The 26874-nt window shown below is 38.7% G+C and overlaps 1 protein-coding gene across 4 annotated transcripts in view; it reads left to right on the forward strand.

The window, feature by feature from the left end:
- Positions 1-26874, forward strand: part of LOC146665302 (pleckstrin homology domain-containing family A member 7-like) — a 149516-nt gene that overhangs the window by 82508 nt on the left and 40134 nt on the right. For all 4 annotated transcript variants that reach the window (XM_085412920.1, XM_085412917.1, XM_085412916.1 and 1 more), the window contains exons 5-6: positions 14304-14418; positions 26239-26343. In XM_085412920.1, coding sequence (XP_085269046.1) covers positions 14304-14418; positions 26239-26343 — 220 coding nt within the window. The remainder of the gene's footprint in view (positions 1-14303; positions 14419-26238; positions 26344-26874) is intronic.

Raw genomic sequence — 26874 nt, forward strand, 5'->3', positions numbered from 1 at the left:
CAAGTAGTTAAAGAAACTACCAATGAGAGTGAAGGATATTGTTGATTTACATATGACGGGGTGGTAACCACATTATTAGCAACATTCTAATAATCAGTCCTTTTTAATCCATCGTGTAAGTCAGGGATTTTAAAGTTAGCTTTGTTGTGACCATTGAGTAACTTAAATGAAACAAATTCCAGAAAGTTAAAGGATTGAGTACATTTATATAGTTTATCCTACATATATTCATTCCCTCGGCGTACGGAATCTAATTAATATAACAGTGTTAAAAATATTGATGCGTTTTCTGATAGTGAGTGTAATGGAGACCAGGGGTTCCATTACCTTGTTGGCACTGTTAGTGATTAATTGATGGATTGGGAATTTAAAATAGTATAATAAAGAAAAACACATTAGTTCTTATGAATTCTTTATTAGGTTTATTTGACATATGATTAAAATGACAGCTTGTAAAGGTGAAGAGACAGGGGGACTGGCCATCCTACCTGTGTCAGAGAAGAGCCAAAGTTAGAGCTGCTTGTGAAATGAGAACTTATAAAGGTACTCACCTGTCCTGGTTGCTTCTTGCAGGATGTGGAGCAAAAGAGTGAAAGCGGCTCGATCACCTGCTTAAGAGCTCCTGGAGCAGACCAGTGTGCCAGGTTAAGGAGTATGGTTAAAGAGGGTTTTAATTTAGATAGAAATGAGTGAAGCTTATGTTATTGGTTTTTTTTATAGTACGTGTTGGAAATATGTATATGTTTGTGATGTGCTTTAATGTTATTGTATGTTTGTTTGTGTGGAGGGCTATGTTTTCATGTTGATTAGTTAACCCCCATACTTGGGCTATTCCAGATGCTCACCTGAAAAGGTAGAGTATAAAAGGAAGCCATTGTGTTTAGTTGGAGTGAGTGTTTTTGTGCTGTTAACATGTGCCTTCTTTAATAAAGTGCCAATCCATGGATGTATTCTACTCCAGTCTCGCGTCATATTATTGGACAGAACCTATGACCGCCGGCCAAAACTGACAGCGAGTAACATCTCAGTCAAAACTTTAAAATTCACATACACTGTATCCTCACAGCAGTGTCATTTACTGCGGTGCAGTTTTGCTTCCTGGTATTTAAGCGATATCTGTAATCCTTTAATTAGTATCTCTGGGTATGTGGTGAATGCATTTGTGTGGCTCACCTATCTTGCTGTAGTGTTTTGTATATGTAATTTGCTCTCGGGCACTATGGATATTAATGCAGCTTAGACTGAATATGCATGTTTTTGCTGATTAGTATGTGTGGGCATGTACACACATCATGACAACTTATGAGTTATGGGTATTGTTGTTGGTGAACATCAAAGCTGAAATCTGGTTCGTCAACAAAATCTCTGTAATTATGAAGTGCCTTTAAATACCAGATGGCATATCCAAGACAAAATGGCTCTTAAGAATAAAGCTGGAAGAGAATTTTGTGTGATTTTAAGTTAAAAACTCACAGCACAAGAGGGGGGATCATGAACCTCAGGCTTTCTTTGGGTGGGGGGTGTAAGGGACCTGAGATCAGTGCTTTGTATACTTTGGGCTTTTTTATCAAAAGCTGAATTCTTTACACAGTCTGGAACTTCAGCTGACAGACAGTAATATTTCTAACGCGACTAAATTAAACCCCGCTACAAATCTCTTCACAAAACATCCATCATCATTTAGACAAGTGCAGTCAGTGTTTTTCAAATTTCATACACTGGTTAACAGATTACCACCACTATTTGGCATTTTTTTTTGTGAATTCTTTTTGCATAGGCGGATTTATTATTATTTTTTTGTAACATTAATATGTCAATAATACTAAAATAGTGTTCATTCTAAAACCAAGATGTTAAGTTGAATTAGTTAAACATCGTCTCATGAAATACTTTATCTTTTTCTGCACACAAAAACTCTATTAAGGTACCTTCGCTACTGTTTGATTGGATTAATAGAAAAATCTACCTCATGTGCTTGGTTATTGGTTGCATTTTCGTTGAATCTTTTATTAGGTTTAATTCTTCCTAAATGCATCAGAGCCAAATCCAGTCACTGATTTGGTGAAGAACAATTAATAGAGATTTTGTGGCAGCTAATCTAATGAGAGAACACATTAAAATGTAATCAAGTTTCAGGGCACAAGCACAATTTCTATCAGCCTGTTTTCTTTCCATTTTTTCCCTTTCTGCCATCATCTCATTGGTTTCAATTTCCTGTTTCCTCTATTTCTGTGTCCCACCCAATCAATGTTTCTGTTATTTCACTTTCCGTTGTTGCCCATACATCCTGTCGTAGCTTTTTGCTGAGAACTCTAGCTTCCCACCTGTTGGAGAGTCTGATTTACCTGGCTGCTAGAGAAGCAATATTAGTATGAGCAGTACTTCCTTTTTGCACTGAAAGTGAAGTGAAGATTGCTTTTTGTTTTGCATGGGCAAGAAGTGCTTTTCTGCCCGCCTGACTTGTCTGGCATGGACCACACTGCAAAGCACACTATAGCTCCATTCACCGGTCCTTCCACTTGCCACTGTGGCTCCCTTCGCCATGTGATTTTCTTTCTCTTTGCACCACTTGCCCCATCTGTCTTGCTCACTTGTCTTTTCCTGTCCCTCCCATGCTACCCAACCCATTCCTATGCATCATCTCTCTCTCCTCTTCTCTTTCCTCCATACGTCCCAAATGATGAAGGACCTGGTTCCATATTTCCTCACCATGTTCTGGTGGATCTGTCTTATTAGCAGCTGTGTAGGCGTGAAGCAGGTCTGCACAAACCACTATGATAATGTGTCAGTCCAACCCACACACATTTTACCAATATGTGTGTGTATATGTGTCACTATGAAAACAGTAATTTTTCTTTAAGGTTTTAAAGAGGGAGGCAGTAGAAATTAAATCGGTTTAGCTGCTAAACAGGAAATGCTTCATAGTTCGGTGTAATGAGTGTATTAAAACAACGAAGGAGGTCATTTGCTGTGCTTATTTAGGGCACAGCTGAGCAGCATCGATTGCCATCTTCATAATGGCTGTAAAGAAGAACCTTGAGGGTAATGTATTGAAGCATTCAAAGACCAATTAAACCTTAGTTGACTGAAGTCTTGTGCTTGTTTGTCTGCAGCAGTGCTCTGTGAAGTCAATTGTTTGTGTTGATAGTGTTGCAAAGGAGTATCCGATCCAATAGTACTTTTTAGTCAATTAGAATCTGTAGCATTAGTGTCTTTTGGCACCCCTAATTAGCTTCGTACTTGACAGTTAGGGCTTTTTAAAGGTTCATTTTTGAACACACTTCATACGTATATTGATATAATTAAGATAATTACTGATGTATTGAGTTTAATATTAAGACATCTGTAGTTTTTTATGATCCAAACCACAGCTTTGCACTGAAAGACATTTATGAATGCAAAAAAAACAAAAAAAAAAACAAAAAAACATACATAAATGAAAAGTATCCAAGATATCAGTAGTGACTGAATACTGGCCAATCTGCTATTAAGCATGTTCAGTATCACAAACACGGTCATTTCTTAACTCTCATATGAAATTATAATTTGAGCCATTTCCCTTTGTGCCTTTCAGAATATTTGCAGTGCTGTTGTAGGACACACACACACACACACACACACACACACACACACACACACACACACACACACACACACACACACACACACACTAATATTTTTATTTTTTACCATTAATAAGTTAGGCACTCAGATGGAGCAGAGGTAACCTTTAGGTTACAGCCACCATGTCGCTGCCTCAAGCTAGCACACTGCCTGTGGAATACACTGGAGCTCATATTACTGTGTATATCTGTCATCATCAGCTGCAGCTCCACCCGCACCAGCCAGGCTTCTTTTTTTGGTTTGATGTCAACATGATCTGTGATGGCGGCATCAGCTCAGAGACCATCAAAGCAGAGTCAAAGCTCAACCTGAGAGTGATATTAGCAGCAGGGTGTGGTGCGTGCGTGTGTGTGTGTACAGAGGCTGGCGTCAGCGGGCCTGCTCACTAGGGGTTATCGTGGATTAAAGGGCTAAAGTGTCAGGACTTTACAGGTTCTAGGAGTACCTTATCAGCTCTTATTTTGGCAGCAGGAGAGACAAAATAACTTCCCATGGCTGCTGCTGTCGAGGTCTCAGTATCTGAAGTGTGTCTAAGTCTATTTGCACCACATCTATCTGTCTGTCTTCTTGTCACTGGGTGTAAGGTCTTGGAATGCACTGAAATTTCTATCTCGGAAGCTAGTAGAACATTCAAGCTGTTTGCAGATAGACTGAAGAACTGTCAGTTTCAGTTTTCCTAACTTTGTTTTGTATTATTCTGGGATGCATGGTTAATCCCAAGACTTGCACAGCTTGTTGCATGGAATAAAATAAATCTCCTAACTCCTGTTTGTCATGCACAAGCATCAGTTGTAAGACCAGTTTTGGTCCCAAAAAATATTTTCTCACGAATTTTTATATTTCTTAATATATGCACGGTAGTGTTGTTGTTTTCTTCTGCGTAAATGTTATGAAATTTTGAACGCTCTTGATTTGTTAAAATGTGGGGAACCAAACATTTAAATGTAATTATCAAGCAGATTCTGAAAAAACAAGCTTGTTTTTACTAAAATAGAGCATGTACGCCAGATGAAAAAATGTCCCTCTACAAATGGAGATAAAAAAGAACTCCTGCTGTCTCTTGGCATGTCTTTCTCATTGTCACACTTGCTTTTCTAAAACCTTTCTCCATGCCATGTAATTTCCCTCTGTCCCTCTCAGTGAATGTTTCCTGTTCTCGCTCTACTTAGACACATATTTTTGTGTCTTTGACCCATCCTCTGTGTATTGATCTTGGATTTGGTGATTAAAGTGAAGCTATGCCAGTAATGTGATGAGTGCTCACATGGTGCTTCGCTGAGGGCACAGCAACGTTTTGGTTGAGTGTTGCCATAGCAGCTTTGTGGAGCTGAAGCGGAAGGGAGCAGGGAGGCGGGCGGGCGGGGGCATTGTAGATGAAATGTGTTGTTGGGCAAATCTCAGACCTGCATCAGTATTCAAAACATAATTGGTACATTTAAGCTTGATTAATTAAGCTGATTGCTTTTGTGAAAACCTTATAGACGATTCAAGGTTTCCTAAAATGACACAATAAATTGACGTTCTTTCAGAAAAAAGATGCTCTTTTAATTAGTTTTTGAAATTGTGATGAGAATATTAATTTCATCTTTGAGCATAGTGAATGCTTTGTGTGACCACTTGGTGCTTCTAAGGCTCAAAATGTTCAAAACCTACTGGTTTAGAGATGCAGAGTTTCAAAATAGCCTTCATATTATCTGACATGCTGTCAGTTCCTCTGATTATTATATATCATAAGAATGAGCCCTGTTATTTTATGGATTTTTTGTAACAGTGCCTCTTCCTATACCTTGCTTTCGTCACCTTATTAGACATCTTCACACAAACCACAAATCGTCTTGCTGACTACAGTTAAGATCCAGCACATTTTTTTTCTTTTGGTTCCCAAGTGCCACTTTAGCTCACTTTCAACCATGTTAGCACCAGGAAGCTTCTCCCCGACAGATGACTGAGGCCAGCTGAAGCTATGGTGCAAGACAGCTTTCACGATACTGTGTTCAGAAGGTTTTTTCCCCTTTTCTCTACATGGTAGGTTGCACTGGTGTTTAATTGCAGTTTGCTCCACACAGGAAAACGGTTCATTTCTTCCATCCCAGATTTTGTTTTTCTCTTTGCTGTCAGTCAGGGGCTTTGGATTTGTCATGCTCTCATAATTTCCAGAGTTTGGCAACTGTGGAAATGCACTTAGGTTCTCTTTAGCAGAACTTTTTAAGGACTTTTTAGGGTACATAATTATTAGTTGCCTGACAACACAGTGTTAGGGAGCCACTTATCGAGCTCAAGATAGTATCCTTCTATTCACAGTTATGATGTTTAACTAAATGAAGCATTTTGTGACTCCACCTCCATATTTTATCCCTATTTTAGGGTGAAAAATATATATTACCTAGTGTGAAGTGTTAGCTTTTCCATGAGTAAGTACAGCAAACTTTGAACCTCAAACAGATTTTCCATTTCAAGCCAGTATTTAATAATATGAGAAAAAAAGGAGTGTCTAGTGTAAGGCAATTTAGTGCCATGAACATCAAAAAAGAACATCACATCGGACAATTTGTTAAGACTGAAGTGCCAAGGAAACAAAATTCAAAGTAAAAAATGAATGTGCAGTGGAGACACGGGCTGTCCTTTCCAGCATCGTCAGAAGAAAGCTTTTTGTCCTTACTGTTTATCCAGATGTGGGTTTTTTTTATTTTTTTTATTTTATAGGGATAGTTTGGTCTAACAATGTGGACATACAAAAAACAAACCAGAGAAAGACAGTGACTGAGTTTAATTGGGTAATTGATTGGGTATTTCTGACTGCCTTGGTCTTCAGGATGCAAACTGAAGCATGAATGTATGATTGTGTTTAAATGTCAGCCGTCTCTGTGTGGGATGCCATTGCTTTTCATTTTCCCCATATTTCATTTCCTGTTCTTTGCATCTTATGTGTGAATGTGGGAGTTTGCAGTATCTTGCAGTAAAAATGACTTTTTTTCCTGTTTTCTCATGAGTGGTACAATTAAATTATAAAAAGTCATATGGTCAAATGTCAGTCTTCATGACAATTACCGTTCCTGTGTGATTAAATCTCCATTGTGACCTCTCTATCGGGCTCTCAACAAGTGGAGGGAAGGCGCTTCTCTCGGCAGACAAATGTTCTCCAACACATATTTTAGTTTCAATGTCAACTCATGGCCTGTATTGCACAGTGAGATTAGTATGTGCTATTTCTAAGGTTGTGATTCATGTGCTGTCATGCTTTGACCATACAGTTTGCTCTTTAATACTAACTTTTAATAGGTACATCTGTTCAACTGCTCGTTAATGCGGATATCTATTTGGGCAATTACATGGCAGCAGCTCACTTCATTTTGGTATGTTGACAATGTAATGGCAACCTGCTGATGTTCAACCTAGCTTCAGAAGTGGGGGAACGAAGGTACCCCTGATGCCAGAGGTGAGAGAACAATGGCCAGGCTGCTTCAATCTGCTAAGAAGACAACCAAGCTATGCAGAAGACGACAACCTGTCAGCTAAGAACATGAAACTGATGCTAAAGTTTCCATGGACGCACCAAAATTGGACAATTAAAGATTGGAGAATTGTTGTGTATCTGAGTCTCGATTTCTGTTGCGGCATTCACATGGTAAGGTGAGAAACTGGTGTAAACTACATGAAAGCATGGATCCATCCTACCTTTTATCAACTGTTCAGGCTGCTCCTTGTGATGTGATTGTTTCGGGGATATTTCCTTGGCACACTTTGGGGCCAGTTGTGTACCAGCTGAGTATTGGTGAACCATCACAGCCTACTTCAAAATTGTTGGTGACCATGTCCATCCCTTTAAGACCACATTATCTTCTGATGGCTGCTTCCATTATTATAATGGGCCATGTCACAAAGCTCAAATCATCTTAAACTGGTTGAGGAATAAGTTTATTATACTGGCCTGCACAGTCACCAGATCTTAAGCCAATAGAGCACATGTGGAATGTGGTGAAACTGGCAACAGGGTGATGCTATCATGTTAATATAGATCTCTGGGGATGCATTTCCAGCATCATGTTGACTCTATGCCATAAGGAATTAAGGGAGTTCTGAAGGCAACATGGGATCCCACCATCTACTAGCAAAGTTCAGAAAGTAACCAGTGAGTCTGCCTTTTCTTCTTTTTCTTCTGTAGAATAATTTGTTCACATCAGAGAGAAATCGTCCTTTCTCTGTTGAAGTCTCCTTTAAGTCGTCGTTAGTGATAGCTAGTCCCTTATTTCCATGTTTGTTTTTTATTATTTTAATTACGAGCTGTGATTATGAGGTTTATCCTTTGTTTCTAAACCTTCAGCTTTTGAAGTCACTTCAAAGAATCGTCTTGTGTAGATGAGTTGATTTCTCTGAAGGTATCACCCCATTAGGTTGCATCCCTTCACCACATCATTTTGGTTGTCAAACTTATTTGTCAGAAATTCTCTTGAGATTTAGTCTTCCATTACAATCAATTTGTAGAATTACAGGACATGGGATTTGTCAAATTTGAAACCGAATGTGCTGTTTCCTTTGTCTCCAGTATGGTTCCAGTTTGAGAATATGGTATGCAAGCAAAAGAGAACCCATTTGCACTTTTTATTATGACCCCTTCAAACCCCTTGTGATGAGCAAACTAACTTCAAGTGTGAAATCACTGCCGTGCCTTTTACATTTTAAAAAGGCAACAAGTAATTTGAGATCAGGTAACAGGAATATGAAGCAAAAGCAATGCTGTATATTTGATTTGCAGTTTTTCTTCCTGCACTCATCAGTCATGAATCAGAGCTCGAATACTTCAGTGATGCTTTCTTCACAAATCACATTTTCTCCATGTTGTGCAGTCTAAACAACTTGATCCTCTAGTTGTACTCTTGACCTGATGCACTACCTTCTAAAACTGATGCTTGGTCTCGGGTCATTGCCCGAGATTCGGCACTTATCGCTAGAGATGATCCTCAACATTAAAGTTAAGTAAATTTGATGCCGAGGTTGACTGTTATTCTCTGCAGCAGTTGGAGGTCCATGGAGACAGGTCATAGTCATCATCTTACATCTTTGCAGACACACTAAGCAGATTTTGATGTATCAGAAGACTGTTTTAGCACTAGTCTGTGAAAGCAGATAACAGTAGTAAGCTAAGGCACTTATTGTTTCTCATAGCCACCTCTAATAGCCACATTACAGTAAAATTGTAATGATTATAGTATGCAACTTTCATTACAGAGAAATATATAGTGTTGAAGTGCTTTAGCTTAACTTCATAAAAATGCAGTAAAAATAGTCGCCTAAAACTAAGATTTGGGTATTTGATTTACCACGTTATCACGATACCAAACCTTCTGCTCCTCCAGTAAATAAAATTATGAATGAATCTAAGTGATTGTTGATATGCTAATAACATCATTGTTGTGATGTGATTTTATGTCCTTGATAATCATGCAGTGAACATATACTTTTGTGACAACTGAAGACTTATTTCAATAATCAAGTGGGGATGTTTAGTAATCTAACATAACCTTGAAGTCTTTACCCTGTGGTACAAGTGTTGTGCCAGAAAGAACACAAAGAAACATGTATTATTCTACATGAACAGAAATGTCCAGTGACAGATATTAATCTCGTGTCATAGAATAAAGTCACATTTAATAAGTCAGATACCAAAGGAAAATATTCATTTTCTTTCAATTCAGTTTCATTCATATAGTGCCAAATCACACCAACAGGTGCCTCAAGGCGCTTCATATTGTAAGGTAGAGACTCAACAATAATAAAGAGAGAACTCAAACAATCAAGCCACCACGTATGAGCAAGGATTTGGCAATAGTGGGAAAGAAAAACTCCCTTTTAACAGGAAGAAACCTGCAGGGGAACCAGGCTCAGGGAGGAGCAGCCATATGATGCGACAGGCTGGGGTGATGGAAGGAAAACAGGACAAAAGACACACTGTGGAAGAGCAACTGAGATTAATATCTAATAATTAAACACAGAGTGATGTGTAAGCACATAGTAAGTGAAAAGGGTGAGTGAACACAAAACACTCATGGGAAGCAGCCTAAAAATATAAAATCATTACCAAAAATTAATAGTTCATGGTAAAACTGCTCCATGAACTACATTGATACTATACAATATCAGTATTGTACTGCACAGCACACTACGGCAGTGTGCCTTTTCATCTTGTTTACTCAAACTTTTTCCTCTTCTCTCTTTTTTTCTTAATAATTTCAGCTAGATTATTTTGGTTGCCTGAACCAATCAGTTAAACAGAAATGATCATACAATAGAATACAGTAAAATAGAATAGAATGTATTGCACTGCACCTCTACGAGCTGTGTTACATGTATAATAGGACGGAAAAGCCAGAGAGATTGTACTTCTGAGTTTCAGGTGCTCATTTCTGATCTTTGTGGGGTTTTTTTTCTATCTTCAGAGTAGTTAGCTATCGTGTTACTGTCTGTTGAGATGCCATGCTCCACGTTACTTCCTTCTTGAACCGTTGCGTTTGACAGATAATTAATAAGTCATAATAACAGCTTGAATAAAAGCTACATGGTATTCAGTAGGCTGGAAAACCTATATCTTTCTTTATGACATCATTGTGGAAGCTGGTAATAATAATCTTAAATTACATGGTAGTCAATGTAAAAGATCTTTGTGTTTTTTTTTTCTATCTTCAGAGTAGTACAGGTCACAGATGCTAAAATCTGTTCTTTATGACACAGAAAGGAAGTAAATTTGTGCTCTAATTAGTCTGGTCTTTTATTTCATCTTACCATCTGGCTTTGCGTGTTTTCCAATCCTCTGCTGAGCTTCCTTCTGTTTCAGAAAAACAGAATTAAATCTGACAAAATTTGACAATATCACTCTGAAGTATTATGTGTGATTTCAAAATACACACAGACACACACACACACACACGTTGTGAGCCTGCAAGTATAAATAAACAAGAAAACTCTTGTTTAGATGCAAATATGATGGTTTAATTTTACTGCACAAAAACGAGTTCGTGCTTTTATCACGGGAGCTTTTCAATTCTGCCCTGTATTAGCTTTTAATTAAAGAACAGTGACTTCCCCAGATGTTTTATAACTTCAGTTGCTTACAATTACTCCACTGAATACTTTTTGTTTCTCACTTGAATTCAGATGAAAATGCAACTCATTTTTATTTTAGGGTTCCTGACCTTTAAAAAGTTTCCATGAAATTCTCTTGACAGGGGAATAAAAACAGATTCTGCGAACCCACTGACACAACATTCAAAGCCATTATGCATATGTGGGAAAGAAATTTAGTGATGTTCAGAAACTGTTGGCTGTGTTGGTGCGTTACAGCTCAGCCTGTAACGTGGAGAGCAGAGCTGGGAGCAAGATCAGTGTTTTTATTGGGGGGAAAAAAAGAAAAGTGAAATACAGAGAAGATGAGCACAACAGATAAAATATACTTTAGATAAACAACAAAAATAACGTAGTATCAAAACCAATATTTGTTTCATTCTGGAAATATTTTCAAATCAGACATAATCAAAGCATTTTTCCTTTAATAAGTCTTTTACCAAGAGGGACGCATCCAAGACACGAAAATGTGCTCAGAGGAATAAAACTATGGATTTATTTGAGAAAGATGGAGTCGGAAAGAAATGTAACACTTAGTAATTTTCTTGGATGAAAGAATGTATTATATTACCATTGTTCTCTCTTTTGAAACTAATCAGACAGATACAGACACTTACTGTGCCTGGTGTTATTCCACTGAATATAAAAAATACAGCACAGAAAGTCTCATCTGTCTCGCCACAAAAAGACAGCAGCAATAGCGATTGTGCCATCATGCAAATAGATATTCGGTGAAGACCACATGCAGGGAGGCTCATTTTGTTTCCTCAGTTGTTTGTGTGTACTTTGGTTTTAAAAGTATACACACACAAATGTTGGTAGCCTACAAGGTTACATGTGGAATATGTAAAATCGTAGACAAACAGCTGCGACCGAGGACAGCAGAAGGTCTGTAGGCAGGAAAAAGTGTCTGTAGCCGATCATTTAGAGGATAAATCTTTAAGAGGACTGCAGTGACTCTTGAGTGACTGTAAAAGTGATTTTAGGATGTGTATTGAGCGCCATTTGGCTTCCCCAAAAATGTGAGGGAAGAGAGGGAATCTTTCTACAGGCAGGCACATAATTAGCACTGTGGGACAATCACTGGTCTTCATAAATCACTTTAAAATCAGGAACATCTAAATATCAGAAGCAGTCACAACTCCAATTTGCTGGACATTTAGCCTGATAACATATTTGAGGCTCATATAAACAAATGTGGACGATAGGCACTCACAACATTTGTAATTCATCAGTGCCTCAGGCTTCTAACAGGAACACAGTGAAGGTGATATGTCTAAAACTGCCAAAACGTTCTTAGATTCAGTCATTTTAATGCGTCCAAGGTTGCTTTAAAAATAGTTCAAGTACAAGTGTAAAGTACAAGTGAAATGAGATGGCCAAAAAACACACAAACAAACAAACAAATAAATAAATAAAATGTATACATCAGGCTGCTTATCTAAAAAACAAATAAGAACACGACTCCAGTAATTCCTGCTCTGGCTCTTCCTGAAGGTTCAGAAAAAAGTAGCACGAAAAAAGACTGCAGACAAAGAGACGTTTTAAAATGCTATTATTGCAGGTTATTACATCTGTTTGCGATGGAGTCGGGTGGATATCACTGTGAGCTGTGTGAATAAATCAATCTACAACTCTTAAAAGCAGAAGCTTGTGAAATAAGGTTTGAAAACCTGAACTCATAGCGGTTTCTGAACCATTTTTGCAGAGTTTTTCAAAGTCTGTAGATTGCCATGTTTTGTTTTGTTTTCCTGTTCTTCAAGGTAGAGTGTGCTTCCTGAAACCAAAGTGCTGTAATGTGAAAAAGACTTTACCAAACCCTGAGTACTTTGTTGTGTGTACTTTGAGTCTCATTCACAGCTGCCAAAGGATTATCCAGTTCTTGGCTGTCCGTTAGCTATCGTGTTACTGTCTGTTGAGATGCCATGCTCCACGTTACTTCCTTCTTGAACCGTTGCGTTTGACAGATAATTAATAAGTCATAATAACAGCTTGAATAAAAGCTACATGGTATTCAGTAGGCTGGAAAACCTATATCTTTCTTTATGACATCATTATGGAAGCTGGTAATAATCTTAAATTACATGGTAGTCAATGTAAAAGAAACATGCTTTTTAAATGTGTGTTTATGAAAAAAAGAACTGAAAAAAAATATAAAATACTCAAGATGTATTAATAATTCAAATTCCAGCAGAAATAGATCTTGAAATGGTGACAGCATGTCAGAGAGGCTGTTCAGGTGGACATTTAACAGTGGTTAGAGCGAATTTTCTTTCACTAACTTCCCTCGCATATTTTATAAATAGAAAAAGCTTAATGTCATTAAATTAATATTGTGTCATCCACAAATATCTGAAAATGTCAAAACAGTTTCAAAAACATAAAAGATTCTGAACTGAAAAATTGTTCTTGGATATAAAACATCAGAACAATGAAAAAAAGTTTGCTATTTTTGTTTGATGGTGACGTAATAGTCCTCAGTCTCAAATTTGGGACTGCTGTGTCTGACATCCTTTTGGAATAAGGCGTAATGGTGCTAATTTACATTCAGTAAACAGTTACACAACCCAGTGCTTTGTGCACACTCTTCTGTTCTGTCTGCATTGCTAGTTTGGTAACCGCTTTCTCTTCTGAAAAGGTCATGTAAGGAAATAGGTCTTGGCTGACCTGAAGGTACAAAAGGAAAATGGATCTTGTGTGAACACGCACACACTGTGGAAGGAGTTTTATTCATTTCCCTCCAAGGTGTGTACGGTGAGAATAATGAAAAATTTAGGACAGTCTGTCTTCAGGTCATTGAGCTGCCTTCGTCAGATGTTTGGTGTTTTCTTTACACACATGCATGCTCTCAATCTGTCACTGGCCTGTATGACAACCTGAAACAGTCCCCAAGCACACTTTTCCAGTTCACAGAATCCACCCTTGCCTCCTTATCGCGTTATGTGTTTTACATATTTGCATACTTGAGTCTTTCCGAAGCAGCTCTGATAGACTCCAAATCACACACTGGGAAAATCGGAACGTCAAGAATAGCAGGATGCCTTAAGGCGTAAGACATCAGATTTAATTATTTTCCTCAACAAAAACCCTGCAGGTGCTCTTGAAACACAAAGTGAACCTAATTTAGAGTCCCATATAAACACATTAATAACAATTATGTATTATATGCTCCATATTTTTTATCCAGATCTTCTCTCTGCTCTTTGCAAATAGAATGTTTGAACCACAAGTGTGGGGTGCTTCCACTAATGATATCCCTCAAAATCTAAGAGTCGAAAAAACAACTGGAAAACAGGCACTTTGGGCAGTCTCAATCCTGAGTTTAGGTGAACGAAACTCCAGCAGCACTTTTAGTATACATACAATGTTTATTTGCTCCCTAACAGTCTGCCTTATATGCCAGCCCATAATAGAAAAATGTGAGACAATGTACAGATGTCAGTGCTGCAGTAACAACTTGGGAAATGTGTAACGGCTAAATCAGAGGTGTGGTTACACTTCACTACTTCTTCGAGTCCTCCCGGTTATGTATAGTGACGTTTTCTGTATGTGTGTGCGTGCAGGCCGCAGGGTACTCGAATGATGTCAAAACCTGCGGGTGAGCAGCTCTCCAGTACCACCGTCAGCGAAGCCTCTACTGCCATCACCTCTTCCACTGTGGACACGTCAGCCTCCAAGGTTAGTCTGTGGTTTCAGTCTTTACCTGTATATATGTGTGTTTGTGTGTTAGTTCCACATTTGTCGCTTTCAAACAATGTCCTTTCTTGATTCGTTGTGGACTGGTTTTATGCTATAAAAGGGTGACCATCCAGGCTTTTTGGTCTTTGAGTTTTGTCTCCTACATTTTTGTGCGGTAGTTAGAATATTTTCAAGCAGCAACAGAGGGGATTGCCTTGTGAAATTTTTAGCAATTATGAGGCTTCATGTCTTTGTCCTGTTTTGTGAGAGTTAAAGCATATGAATCAAGTAGTAGTAGGGGTTGCATTGGCAGTACTGGAGTCTTCAGTTAGTTAAGGTTGCCGGTTCGAGCCCCGGCTTGGACAGTCTCGGTCGTTGTGTCCTTGGGCAAGACGCTTCACCCGTTGCCTACTGGTGGTGGTCAGAGGGCCCGGTGGCGCCAGTGTCCGGCAGCCTCGCCTCTGTCAGTGCGCCCCAGGGTGGCTGTGGCTACAATGTAGCTTGCCATCACCAGTGTGTGAATGTGTGTGTGACTGAATGTGTAAAGCGCTTTGGGGTCCTTAGGGACGAGTAAAGCGCTTTACAAATACAGGCCATTTACCATTTTAACATCCACAATCAGTTTTGTGTTAAATGCACTGCACTGAAAAGCCAAGTAGTACGTGAGCCATCAATAAAGGTCTGTTAGCTCTGTAATAAACCTACGATGTTCTCTGCAGCTTGTTAATGAAGAAAATCACTCCATTAATTCACCAGTGCAAAGGCTTAAAATGATCATTAAACAAGAAAAGAAAACGATGCTAATATCTGAATATACCAACAAACACAGGTACAACCACTGAACACAGTGAGGCATGACAAACAGACAGAGATGTCTTTTTAGTCTGTGGTACAGGAGAAATCCATTCTTTAGAATCAGTCAAGAGATGAGCGCTGGTTATCCATGGCTAGCCCCGAGAATGATCACAGCAGCCTGGGCTAGTGGGGGGAAAACATTATTTGTGGCCAGTGACTGACCTGATTAGCAGCAATTTTCAGCTGATTCACAGCAAAACGGAATGATGGATGAGGATGAGAAAATGGAAATTAAAAGCTTTTTGCAGCTGATCTAACTCTATTATGGCCATGCAGGGATTTAGACCTGAGGTGTAGTTTGAAATGGAGGTAGAGGTTGTAGGTTTGCACCATGATTAAGTGCAAAGTTGTCTGCTGGTTAGCAAGATTAGGTATGTTTCTATGTAACATAGAAGTTGAATGCTAGAATTACACTTAATAAAACTGGATGCAAGGTGCAAAGATGCAAATGTGTTTTGTTCTTCTGTAAATGTGCATATTTAAACATTGAAGTCTATGGAGATGTAATATCAGCCTTCACAACCTTATTTTTATGCTAAAAATTGACTGTGTAGATTCAGACATTTGATTTAGTGAACTCAGTATTACAGCAGGCTTCATTGTGATTAGGATTACTCCTTTTGTAAGTTATTTATGGTATATAGTTGATTCCACATTCCTTCCAGTATATTGTATTACCACTATACTACATCAATGAAAAATAGATTTGGTCTGTTTTCATATCCCCCCTCTTCCCCCTTTTTCTTCTATTGGAGCTTATTTGTTTTTTTTGTTTTGTTTTTTGTTTTGTTTTTTTTTGGCAACATTTAAACTCCAGGTCTTCAGGTTTAATTTCTAGAATGCACACTAGTATTATTGCACAGTGATCGTATCTATGAAACAAAACTGAATTATGTTTGTAGTGGAGAAAGCACTTTTCTTTTGACTGTTTAACCTTGTTTTTGGTCGTCCTTGGCTCGGGCAATTTGCTTGCAAAATTACAAAATACTTGAAGCAAATCAGCACAGACAGTGCTAATGAATTCCAATTTGATCTTCCAAATGCAGATCTCATGCAGGATACATCCCTTGTCATCTGGTTTAGTACACCATAAAGATGTCCATGCCACTTTTTTCAGTATAAATCTTACACTTGGTTTATACTCACACATGTATGCAGCTCCACGGTGGCGTGAAATCTCATCCTGCCCTATCAACAGGTGCCTCGGGACCAAGATTGAACATGTGTCATCGTGTACGGTACAGAGATGACAGGATATCCATCACAAAGCCCCATCACCATTCCCACACCCAGTGTTTTTCTGGTCTGCAGCTCTCCCAGGTGCTCTGGCTCATCACCCCTGCCACTAAGCAGCCGGGAAATGGCACAGGAGCCTTATTCTTAAAAGAAAAACTCTTAACAAAATAATCTTTTTCTCAGAGGAAGAATGAGTCATTCCTACCCCCCTTGCTTTGCGCACAATCTTAAAATGAATCCGTATTTTGAGTAAGTCACATCTCTTCCGCCTCTGACAAAACATCAGAGAAGCAGTGAGACGTCCCACTTTCCCCATGAGCTGTGTCTCGCCGTTCTCCTGTAAGCACTTGTGTTTACTGGCTGCATATTTAGTGATATTGTGTTCACAACTAACTTCTTTGGGATTTATCAAAGTCCGTGTCATTTAGACATTTCTGTTGGCTCCCAGTATCCTCTTATGAATTGTTTTGCCTTTATATGCCTCATTAATTCGCTGCCTCACTTTTGAAAGTAACTCTGCTCTTCAGGTGCTTCTTTGAGCATTAAAACCAACACATAATAGAACAGAGAACGCTGCAGAGTAAAGAGCTGTTCTGTTACGGACTAAACACATATTTGAGTTCCTGCATTAAGGGGGAAACAACAAGAAAAAAGGAAAAAGTCAAAGTAATTGGTGGCATGACTGTAGTGTTAGCAACACTGATTGTCCTGATTGTAAAATAGATGTAAATTACTTTAGGTAATCTTTAGGTCTTTAGGTTTGACAGGAGAGTTTGGCAGTCACAGATCTGCTTCGACCAAAATGGCTGACTAATGTAGGATAGTTTAGAGGGCTATCACCTGGGAGACATTGTTCAAATTCCATGTGAAGCTAAAAGTCAAGATGATTTATTTTTAGATGAATAGGCGTATGACAGCACTCATTGTGTGGAAGGGTCTTAGAACAGAGAGCTGCATTTTCCAGATTGAAGCTTAGTGCAATTTTAAGAGTATATTTTTAATTTGGGTATAAAGAAAATTCTTGAAATTAGAAAAAATCATTTTATATCTTACTGTGATGGAAGTGCAGCTAACAGACCTGATGATTACATTGAGATGCAGGAAACGCATTATGTCCTCTGAAGCTGAACTATATAGCGTTTGTCAAGCTAATATGTGACTCAAAGGTAAAATTTGTATTTTCATTATGTTTTAATTGCTGCCTAATTTATAAACACAGAGAGATTGGCAACAGATTGCAGGCAGTTTAAGTCAGTCTGTGCCGATGGCTCACAACTTCTCTGCAACGTGTCTCTTTTCAGTAGGGAACTCAACTCAGCTGCTGAAGTGCGTGCGTGCGTGCGTGTGTGTCAAAGGTGTCTCAGTAGCAAGAATCAAAACAAAATTGGACTTCATTTTGGTTCTTGCTTAAGTAATTTATGCAGCTACACTGCAGCCATGGTTAGAAGTATGAGCAGTCATTTTGGAGGCTCTTGAAATGATTGTGCACTATGAGTGTGAAGATGGTGCCTCATCCTCCTCAGAGGACTTGGAGGCTGACATGGAGAAGGCCTCAGACCAGCTCTGACTCATCTGAAGGTGAGAGTGGAGAGGAGATGGTTGAAGCAGTGACAGGATGAACTTCTCCATCTCCATATTTTGGTCTCCCACAAACGGAGCCACCAGCTATGCACTGCTGCTGATGGATGAAATCCTCCAGCAAATTGTGGCCATGACAGACATGCATGGGAAACACTCGGTGGCTTATGTGGACACAGAGGAACTGCAGGCTTATATAGAGATGCTTATTTTGGACAGTGTTTACAGGTCATAAAATTAATTAATTTTTTAAAGGTCATCTAAGGGTTAAGTTAGCTCGGCTTGACTCTTGTTTGTTATTCTTTACCACTGATTTGATTCATCGTACTGGTATTGCTCAGGCATCTTTCTAAAGGGAGAAGGAATCACAACCCATGTTTAATTACCTTACCCTCCCAGATATTTCTCATCTGGCTAGGGAATGGAGCCGGTAGTCCTCGGGTCTCAGAGGGACGTCTCTTGGCATTTTGGTTGTCTGATTGTGTACCATTAAAATAGCAAATAGCTGGTTTGACTCTCAGTCACACACCTACAAGACAGAGTGCTACTGTGCAGCAGGGACCACAGTCTGTTCCACAAAATTACATTCGGCCTAAAAATAGACCACTGCATCGTACACACACACACACACACACACACACACACACACACACACACACACACACACACACACACACACACACACACGTGTAACAGAGAAAGAAATATCTCTGAAATACACACATAGTATATTTACAGATATGGGACTAGTGTGAGAGGACTGCGTCATCCTCTGTCAACCAATCCTCTCACTAATTACTGAGTGCATTTGTTTTTGTTTTCCAGCTACTGATGCCTCCCAGTGCTGCTACCAGTCCATTCACACGCTTATGCAGCCGTCATGCCAAATCTTTTATTATGCCAGCAGGGGAGGTGACAGGGTGTACATGTCTTACTTTATGTGTATGTGTATATGTGGTGCCGGGGGAACAGGCCTTCTTCTGAGGATTTGAGAGTAGAGGATGGTCTAATGAGATTTCTTGAATATTTGCACAGTGCACAAGTATGTTATCCAGCAGGCCGGCACAAACAAGAATGTAAGAAAGGTTTGTTTAGCCAAAGAAACTCCAGCACCCAGTATTACTGTATTACTTATTATACTTATTATAGGTCAGGGGGCTGAAATGGCACTGAATACTAACAAAATGTTAAATATGTCTAAGAACTGGCCTGTCAGGTAGGGCTGGGCCATATTATACCGTTCACGGTAATACGATAGGAAAATGAAATATCGCGATAGAATGGGAGTAAAACGCGCATGCGCAGTGCCTTTGTTTTCATACGCACATGGCTGATTGTTGAGTGAAACAGATGAAACAGAATTGGTTTGTAAAAATGGTGCAACTTCAGTGATGTGGAACTGGTTTGGTGTTTGTCCGTCAGATACACAACAAAGCACATTTTTTTGCAGAACATGCAAGCGGCCGTTGTTATTGTCGTATTTGTCGGACTAAGATGCTCTTAAATCTGGGAGTAATCTGGGTCCTAAACTCCGTATTCTTCAGGTCAAACAACACTGCAGCATCACTGAGAGTTAAAAACTGTCTAAATTCTTTCATCTTTAATAAAACCATCAGCATTGCTGCTTTACCAGGTGTAACTATAAAGTTTAACTTCCAGGCATCCATGAAAACAAAAGTTATTACATTTAACGGAGTTAGAAGTTAGCAGGAAGCTAGCGGAAGTTAGCTCGCTAGTTTCGCTAGTTACCTAAGCATGATATAAGATAAGATAAGATAAGATAACCTTTATTAGTCCCACACGTGGGAAATTTGTTTTGTCACAGCAGGAAGTGGACAGTGCAAAAGTTATGAGGCAAAAATTAGAATACAATAAGAATAAATACAGTACACAGCTGTACAGAATAGAATAAAATAAAATAAAATACTATATACAGTAGAATAAAATAAAATAAATATACAATAAGATAAAAATAGAATACAAATACAAATACTATATACAACTGAGTAAAAATACAACGATGACAGAAAGGATTATTGCACTTAGTATTATTGCATATGTATGGATGTGTGTGCTTGATCAGTTAAAGTCTTTATTATGGAGTCTGACAGCAGTGGGGAGGAAAGACCTGCGAAATCTCTCCGTCCCACACCGTGGGTGCCGCAGTCTCCCACTGAAGGAGCTGCTCAGTGCTGTCACAGTCTGCTGCATGGGGTGGGAGATGTTGTCCATCAGGGATGACAGCTTAGCCGCCGTTCTCCTGTCACTCACCACCTCCACTGGGTCCAGAGGGCATCCTAGAACAGAGCTGGCATGTTCTGACTGAGAGATTTCTGAAAAAATTCAAACGTACAGCTCTGCTATCACGTCCAACATAAATGAAGACGGGAAACTAAACAGCAGTGACGTTTGTAGGGTTACTGAAGTTGGGCTAGCTGGTATATAATGATGTGCTACGTGATCGCTAGCGACACAGCTATGTTACCATAACATAAACTGAAGCTGGAGGATGAACGCTAACTTTTTTCCACTCAATAAAAGTTAACGTGAGGGTTCCCGATGGTTAGGGACAAATGCAATCGCATGGCAGGATCCTGTAAATGGACCAAACTTCAGTCAGGAGAACAACTGAGATAATCCATCCACAATACAAGGTTAGTCATTAATATACTGCAACAACATGGGAATAGAGCAGCTGCCAGAGAATTCAACATTAATGAATCAATGGTACAGAAGTGGAGGAAGCAAGAAGAATGAGTTTAATAAAGTTTGATTTATCTGACTGCTTTGTTTCGCTTAATGTGCCTTATAATCCCGTGCACCTTATGGTCCGAAAAATACGTACTGCACACTGCAGTTTAATGTTGCAAAGCACCTCTTTTTAACTTCAGTGGATATTATACATGGTTATGCTCAGGATATGTCAGCCCATTTCTACTGGAAATGCCTTTTGGTTAAACTTTCAGCAAGGAATTAGCATTTGCACTGTTACATTTTTATAAAGCTTTAATGTACATAAAAACCAGCTTCTTGTTTAAGTGAAAATAAATGGAAGGTTGTCTTTTTGCGCTAGTAATGTTGTGGAGTTGTATTTTGTCTCGCATCAATTATATTGTCGGTTATATCGTTATCGCAAATTTTCAAATATATATCGTGATAAATATTTTTGGTAATATCGCCCTGCTCTACTGTCAGAGTATTCCTTACATTAAAATTTACCTGCTTTCAAGGCATTTTTCTTGCCGTTATCTGACATAATGATCTTCTGTCTTCTGTCAAAGTCCTTTCCTGTTTTAACAGTGTTCCCCTCACTTTTAAATACTGCACTACCTTCCAGCACCCCAAATCATCATGGGGTGTATCTGGGATGATCAGGAAGAGGAGTACAGAAGTCTGGTGAGGAACTTTGTCGCATGGAGTCACACAAACCACCTGCAACTCAACACCTCAAAGACTAAGGAACTGGTTGTGGACTTCGGGAGGTCCAGAGAAGGTCCACTGCCGGTTCAGATAGAGGGGGAGGAGGTGGAGGTGGTCAACAAGTACAAGTACCTCGGGCTGTGGGTGGACAATAAACTGGACTGGTCATGCAACACAGAGCACCTGTATAAAAAAGCCCAAAGCCGACTGTACTTCCTCAGGAGGCTGAGGTCTTTTAACATCTGCAGGAAGCTCCTGAGGATGTTTTACCAGTCAGTGGTTGCTGGAGTACTTTTCTATGCTGTGGTGTGCTGGGGGAGCAGCACAGCAAAGAGGGACTCATCCAGGCTGGAGAAACTGATCAGGAAGGCTAGCTCTGTGGTCGGCATGAAGCTGGACACTCTGGTGACAGTGGCAGAGAAAAGGACATTAAAGAAACTGATGGACATTATGAACAATGCTGGGCATCCTCTGCACACGGCCATAAACAATCAGAAGAGTCTGTTCAGTGACAGGTTGCTTCTCCCCAAGACAAGAACTAACAGACTTAAAAACTCCTTTGTCCCACACGCCATCAAACTGTTTAACTCCTCTCTGGAGGGGAGAGGGAGGGGAAACAGGAGGACAAAGGAGGGGGGAACAACTAAGCTGTAGTGCCTCTTCACCTCACTGTACAATACCTTGTGCAATACTTTTTGTAAATAGTCAACAGTGCAATAGACTCAATACTTGAAATGTGCAATTCACTTGTATTTTTATTTTTTATTCCTATTTATTCTATTTATCCCCTTTGTATATTTTATTTATATTTGTCTCTGTATTTATATGTGTGTGTGTGTGTGTGTGTGTGTGTGTGTGTGTGTGTATATATATATATATATAACAATTCTGTAACTGTAACTTCGGTCGTTGCTGTGCTTTTTTTGGAAGTCGAATTTCCCAGAGGAACCCACCCGAGGGATTAATAGAGTTCTATCTTATCTTATCTCTCTTATCTTAAATCTGCAGAATTTAATGTGCTAGTGTCCTGTAATTACTACCTGCACTGCAGCAGCTGAGCCAAAGTTAAAATGTCTTAAGTCAGCACCTCTATTATTATATATCCAAAATATTATTTCAGTTTATTTCATGTATGCTTGATGTTTTCCAGTTAGTAAAACTTTACTAAATATATGTAAATAAAAAAAACAAAAATCAAGAAAAAAACAAAATCACACAGTGGAAACATGGAGGTCACCTGGGTCCAAAAGTTTTGCCCATGGCCACCTAAATCTTATTAATCTGCCCCTGGTTTCACCCAGTGGAAGCTGGTATAAAATCTCCTTGGCTCTGAATGAGAATGACAGTTAATAGTAATATATTTACATAAATTAATTAAAAAGAATTTATGCAATAACCTTAGTTTAAAAAAACTTTAATATTGCACCTTCCAGTATTATAACCCAAAATGCAATATTACAGCTGCATAAGTTAGTTATGATATTCAAGGTCATCTTAACCTCCTAGGACCTGGCGTCCACATATGTGAACATCACATTTTGGGTTATTTAGTCCAAAATACTCAATTTTGCTCTACAAGGGCCTGATATCCACTTACGAGGACATTATGCTGCTACTGTTCTATCAAAATGTTAAATGAATATCCTCATATGTGGTTCTGATTTGTCTTAGAAACAAAAATAAGGAAAAAAAAAAATCTGGTAATTCTTTGTTTTTACATTCATCGGGTCCCAATCAGCCCAAATATCAAAGAGAAATTAAAAATGCATGCCATGGAAGAGTTCAGGTCTTAGGAGGTTAAAGTAAATGAGGATACAGAGGTTTTACCTTGTTTTAAGGAACTTTAATTTACTCTGGTCATTTTGAAAAAGAATCTTTGGATTTTCTTCCTAAGCCTTACAAAGATAATGCACATCAACACAGTCTTTTAATACTCCCAGTGTTCTTGCAGTCATTCCCTCACTTTTTTTGATGGTAGTCAGTCAGATTCAAAGGTCAGACTTTCCTGTGTCTGGCAGTTGAAATATTGACCTGCAGGTTACAAGCCCACATGCCTAACCTTCTGCCTGCCAGTCTAAAGAGGCTTTGTCAATGTCAGACAAATGTCATAGCAAGAGTGACTGTCACAGAGATCTGGTGGAAAAATTGTCTGTGCTCATATAATGGCTGTAATTATATCACAACTAGGGCAGAAAAAGAAGGGTAGCCGAAAAGAGAAAATCATAGTGTGGGTGAAAGTTTGTTCAGTGATATAAGTAAGATTGAATGGTCTGATGAGACACAGACAGCCTATTTCCAAATATAACCTACTGTAACACAGTAAACTGTCCTGCTTTTTCTTGCTGCCTTTTTGACCACAGTTGTGTTAAGGAGAAGAAATATGCCAAGGTGCCTTTAGTGCAGTCATATAGGTAATTAACCAAGCTAATTTAGCACAGTAGATGAATGGTACCGATGAGCTGCAGCAGCTAAGATACAGCCACTTAAAATGGCCACCTCATCAGCAACAGGGCCATGATGGATCCCTGGTTGAATCCTGACCGACTGCCGAATGATGGGTGATCGTATTGGTATCCCCCGTCTAGGACGCCTGGATGATGCAAGCATGAGTAGTAACGCCCCTAAGCGGCATTTAGGAAAACCAGTAGTAATGGTAAAGCAGCGTGGAGATGCATTCATTTACAGGCTTGCTACACTATATATATATGAGTTTGCATCAAATAAGGCACCGGTTGTGCACACCAAAAAAGCCAGACAGAAATTGATGCTTGCATTCTTGCTGACTTCAAAGCATAAAAACATGATTTCATTGCACTGCTAATGTTCTTATATAAAATGCAAAATTTAAATTTAAATGCGCCCTAATTGGGGATGTGGCACTTTGTTGTGAATATTTCTGATGATTAATAAGGTCAGTGAAATGCTGCTGTAGGAGTGAACTCCATAGCTCAGGCACTGTGCTTAAAACTATTGGTAATTCTCGCCATTTACGTTTTCCCAATAAATTAATGGCTAATGATCACATTCAAGCTTGCTTACTCAAGTTGTCTGCCGCTAAACTTAGTCTGTGTCCAAAGAGCAGCTTTGAAACGCCTTCATAAAACCAGAGAGCACTTAAAAAAAAAAAACAAGCTAGGTGAAAGTCTGGGCGCTATTATGTAAAATCTAGAGAAATTATGGATCGCGCAAGACTTTTGCACAATATAAGATTTTAACGTAATCTAAAGAATAAATCAAAATATTAAGTTGCAATTTAAAAGAAAAATTGAAGGACATGCTAATGATTAAACAGAGGTCTGAAGAAAAACGACCCAGCAAGCAATAGGCTAAATGAAAAATTAAGTTCTATCAGTCTCAAAAATAACTTCCACATCTGGTTTGGGATCTACGAGGAAGCTTGTGTGCAAAAAAATGATTTCTTTATTTCTTTACGAAAGCTGTCAAAAGAATTTGAAGTTCAATTCATTTTTTTCATAGCGCCAAATCAAAACGGTGCCTTCAATGAGTTTTATATTATAAGGCAAAGACCCTACAATAATACAGAGAAAATCATCTATAGCTAACTATACAAGTCAAAGTTTTTTTGAAGAAAGCACCATCTCATGGTGACACTGTGCATTTGGGTGAAAGGGGCGTGTTTATAGTGAAAAGTAGATACGTCCCAAGGGAAAGAGGGGGGACACTTAGCGGCTGACATTCAACTGAGGGCTGGCTATCAGTGGCTACCAGATCTCTGACTGAAAGCAGCAATTTTGAGTCCTTTGATGGGAGACTGATGGCGGTCCATAACCATTGTGTCTCTAGGTTTGAGGTCAGCATGCACTATTCCCAGAGAGCTTAGGTGGAACAGTGCGTTTGCTAGTTGATGTAAAATTGGCCTCATTTCTCTTATGTAGAGAAGCTGGTTATTTTCCGATCCTTAATGTAGTCAGACAGGCTCTAATCAAGCTGTTCAGAATTTAAGTAGATACGCTTCCCTGTTGTTTATTCCATCATATAATCGAGTCAAAAAATACTTTTGTCTTATTAATGAGAAATAATACATATTCCAAAGAGAAAAAAACACAGGTCTTTCACAATGAACGGCTCATTGGTTTCCATTTCAGAAATTGGAGTGTTTTAAGGTTTAACTGCATACAACATCTGCCAAAAAAAAATGCCAACTAAACCCTTTTATGTACGTGTCATATTGAAATAAATTATTTAAGTACAGTCAAAGATCAAAGTAAAAAAAAAAAGTTTGCTCTGTCATCTTGGAGGCTTTCTGAGATTAATAGGAAGCAAGTTTTTCTGCTGCTGAAAACAGATGTTGTTATGTTGCAAACATTGATTAATATTAATAATAATTCAGTATCCAGAATAACAACCCTCAGGTCAGTGGCTCAGAGTTTAATGGCCAGTGAACATTTTTATTGGCTTATGAAAAAAGCTTTTATTCTTATATTTTTAAATGTTAATTTAATTAACACAATATTGTATTTTTTTTCACATTTACTCTGAAAAAATATTACAAAAGCCTTGACATTAATGTGGTCATGGCCCCCTTCAGACTCACCCCTGTTTGCTGCAGTTATCGCTTCCTGTAAAATAGGCTGTCAGCCTTCAGCAAGTGGTTTTACACAGAGAAAAATCTGCAGTAAGGCTCCAGAAGTTGTATTAAAATATACAGATGAACTGTTAACTTAACGCATGTCACATAAAATCTCTCTATATTCTTTCTGTCTTTTACAGGGCTCCCGGTCCAGTGGCAAGGTGCACAGCTTTGGGAAGAGAGAGCAGTCCATCAAGAGGAATCCCAACGTCCCTGTGGTGGTCCGCGGATGGCTGTACAAACAGGTTGGGACACTCGAACGGAAACACCAATTGTAACTTGCATACAGTCACATCAAGACTAATGTTGATAAAGTTTGAACTGGGTTTGCTTGATTTGCTTTTTTTACGCCTGAATAGGACAACTTTGTGATAGTTTAAGATTTAAAAATGAAAATAAATGTGAAAAGTGTACATAATAGTGTAAAAATGTGTTTAGCACATTAGATAATACTTTTGTTCACTTATTTGGCAATTATTATTTTAAAGTAACCAAATACGTTTTATATAAAATGTCTTTCTTTTTTCTTTGAAATCTAAATTCAGCTATAGATATATAGCTTTTAACTTCTATGTCTATAAATATATGAAACATATAGCTTTAAACAGCCTGCAGACATTTAATGAAATACTGTCATGCTGAAAAAAGTTGCAATTAGCCTGATAATAGTAGTTATGGAGCAAATAATTGTCGTATACTTTTAAAGTATTTATGAGACTACTGGTACTGTGCTTTCTTTTAGTCAGCAATCCCTTAATCCAGCATGATTCTCTAAC

The sequence above is a fragment of the Rhamphochromis longiceps genome, linkage group LG7 (assembly GCF_057381845.1).
Source record: "Rhamphochromis longiceps isolate RC_006_pf linkage group LG7, R_longiceps_female_GT1.1, whole genome shotgun sequence".
NCBI lineage: Eukaryota > Metazoa > Chordata > Actinopteri > Cichliformes > Cichlidae > Rhamphochromis > Rhamphochromis longiceps.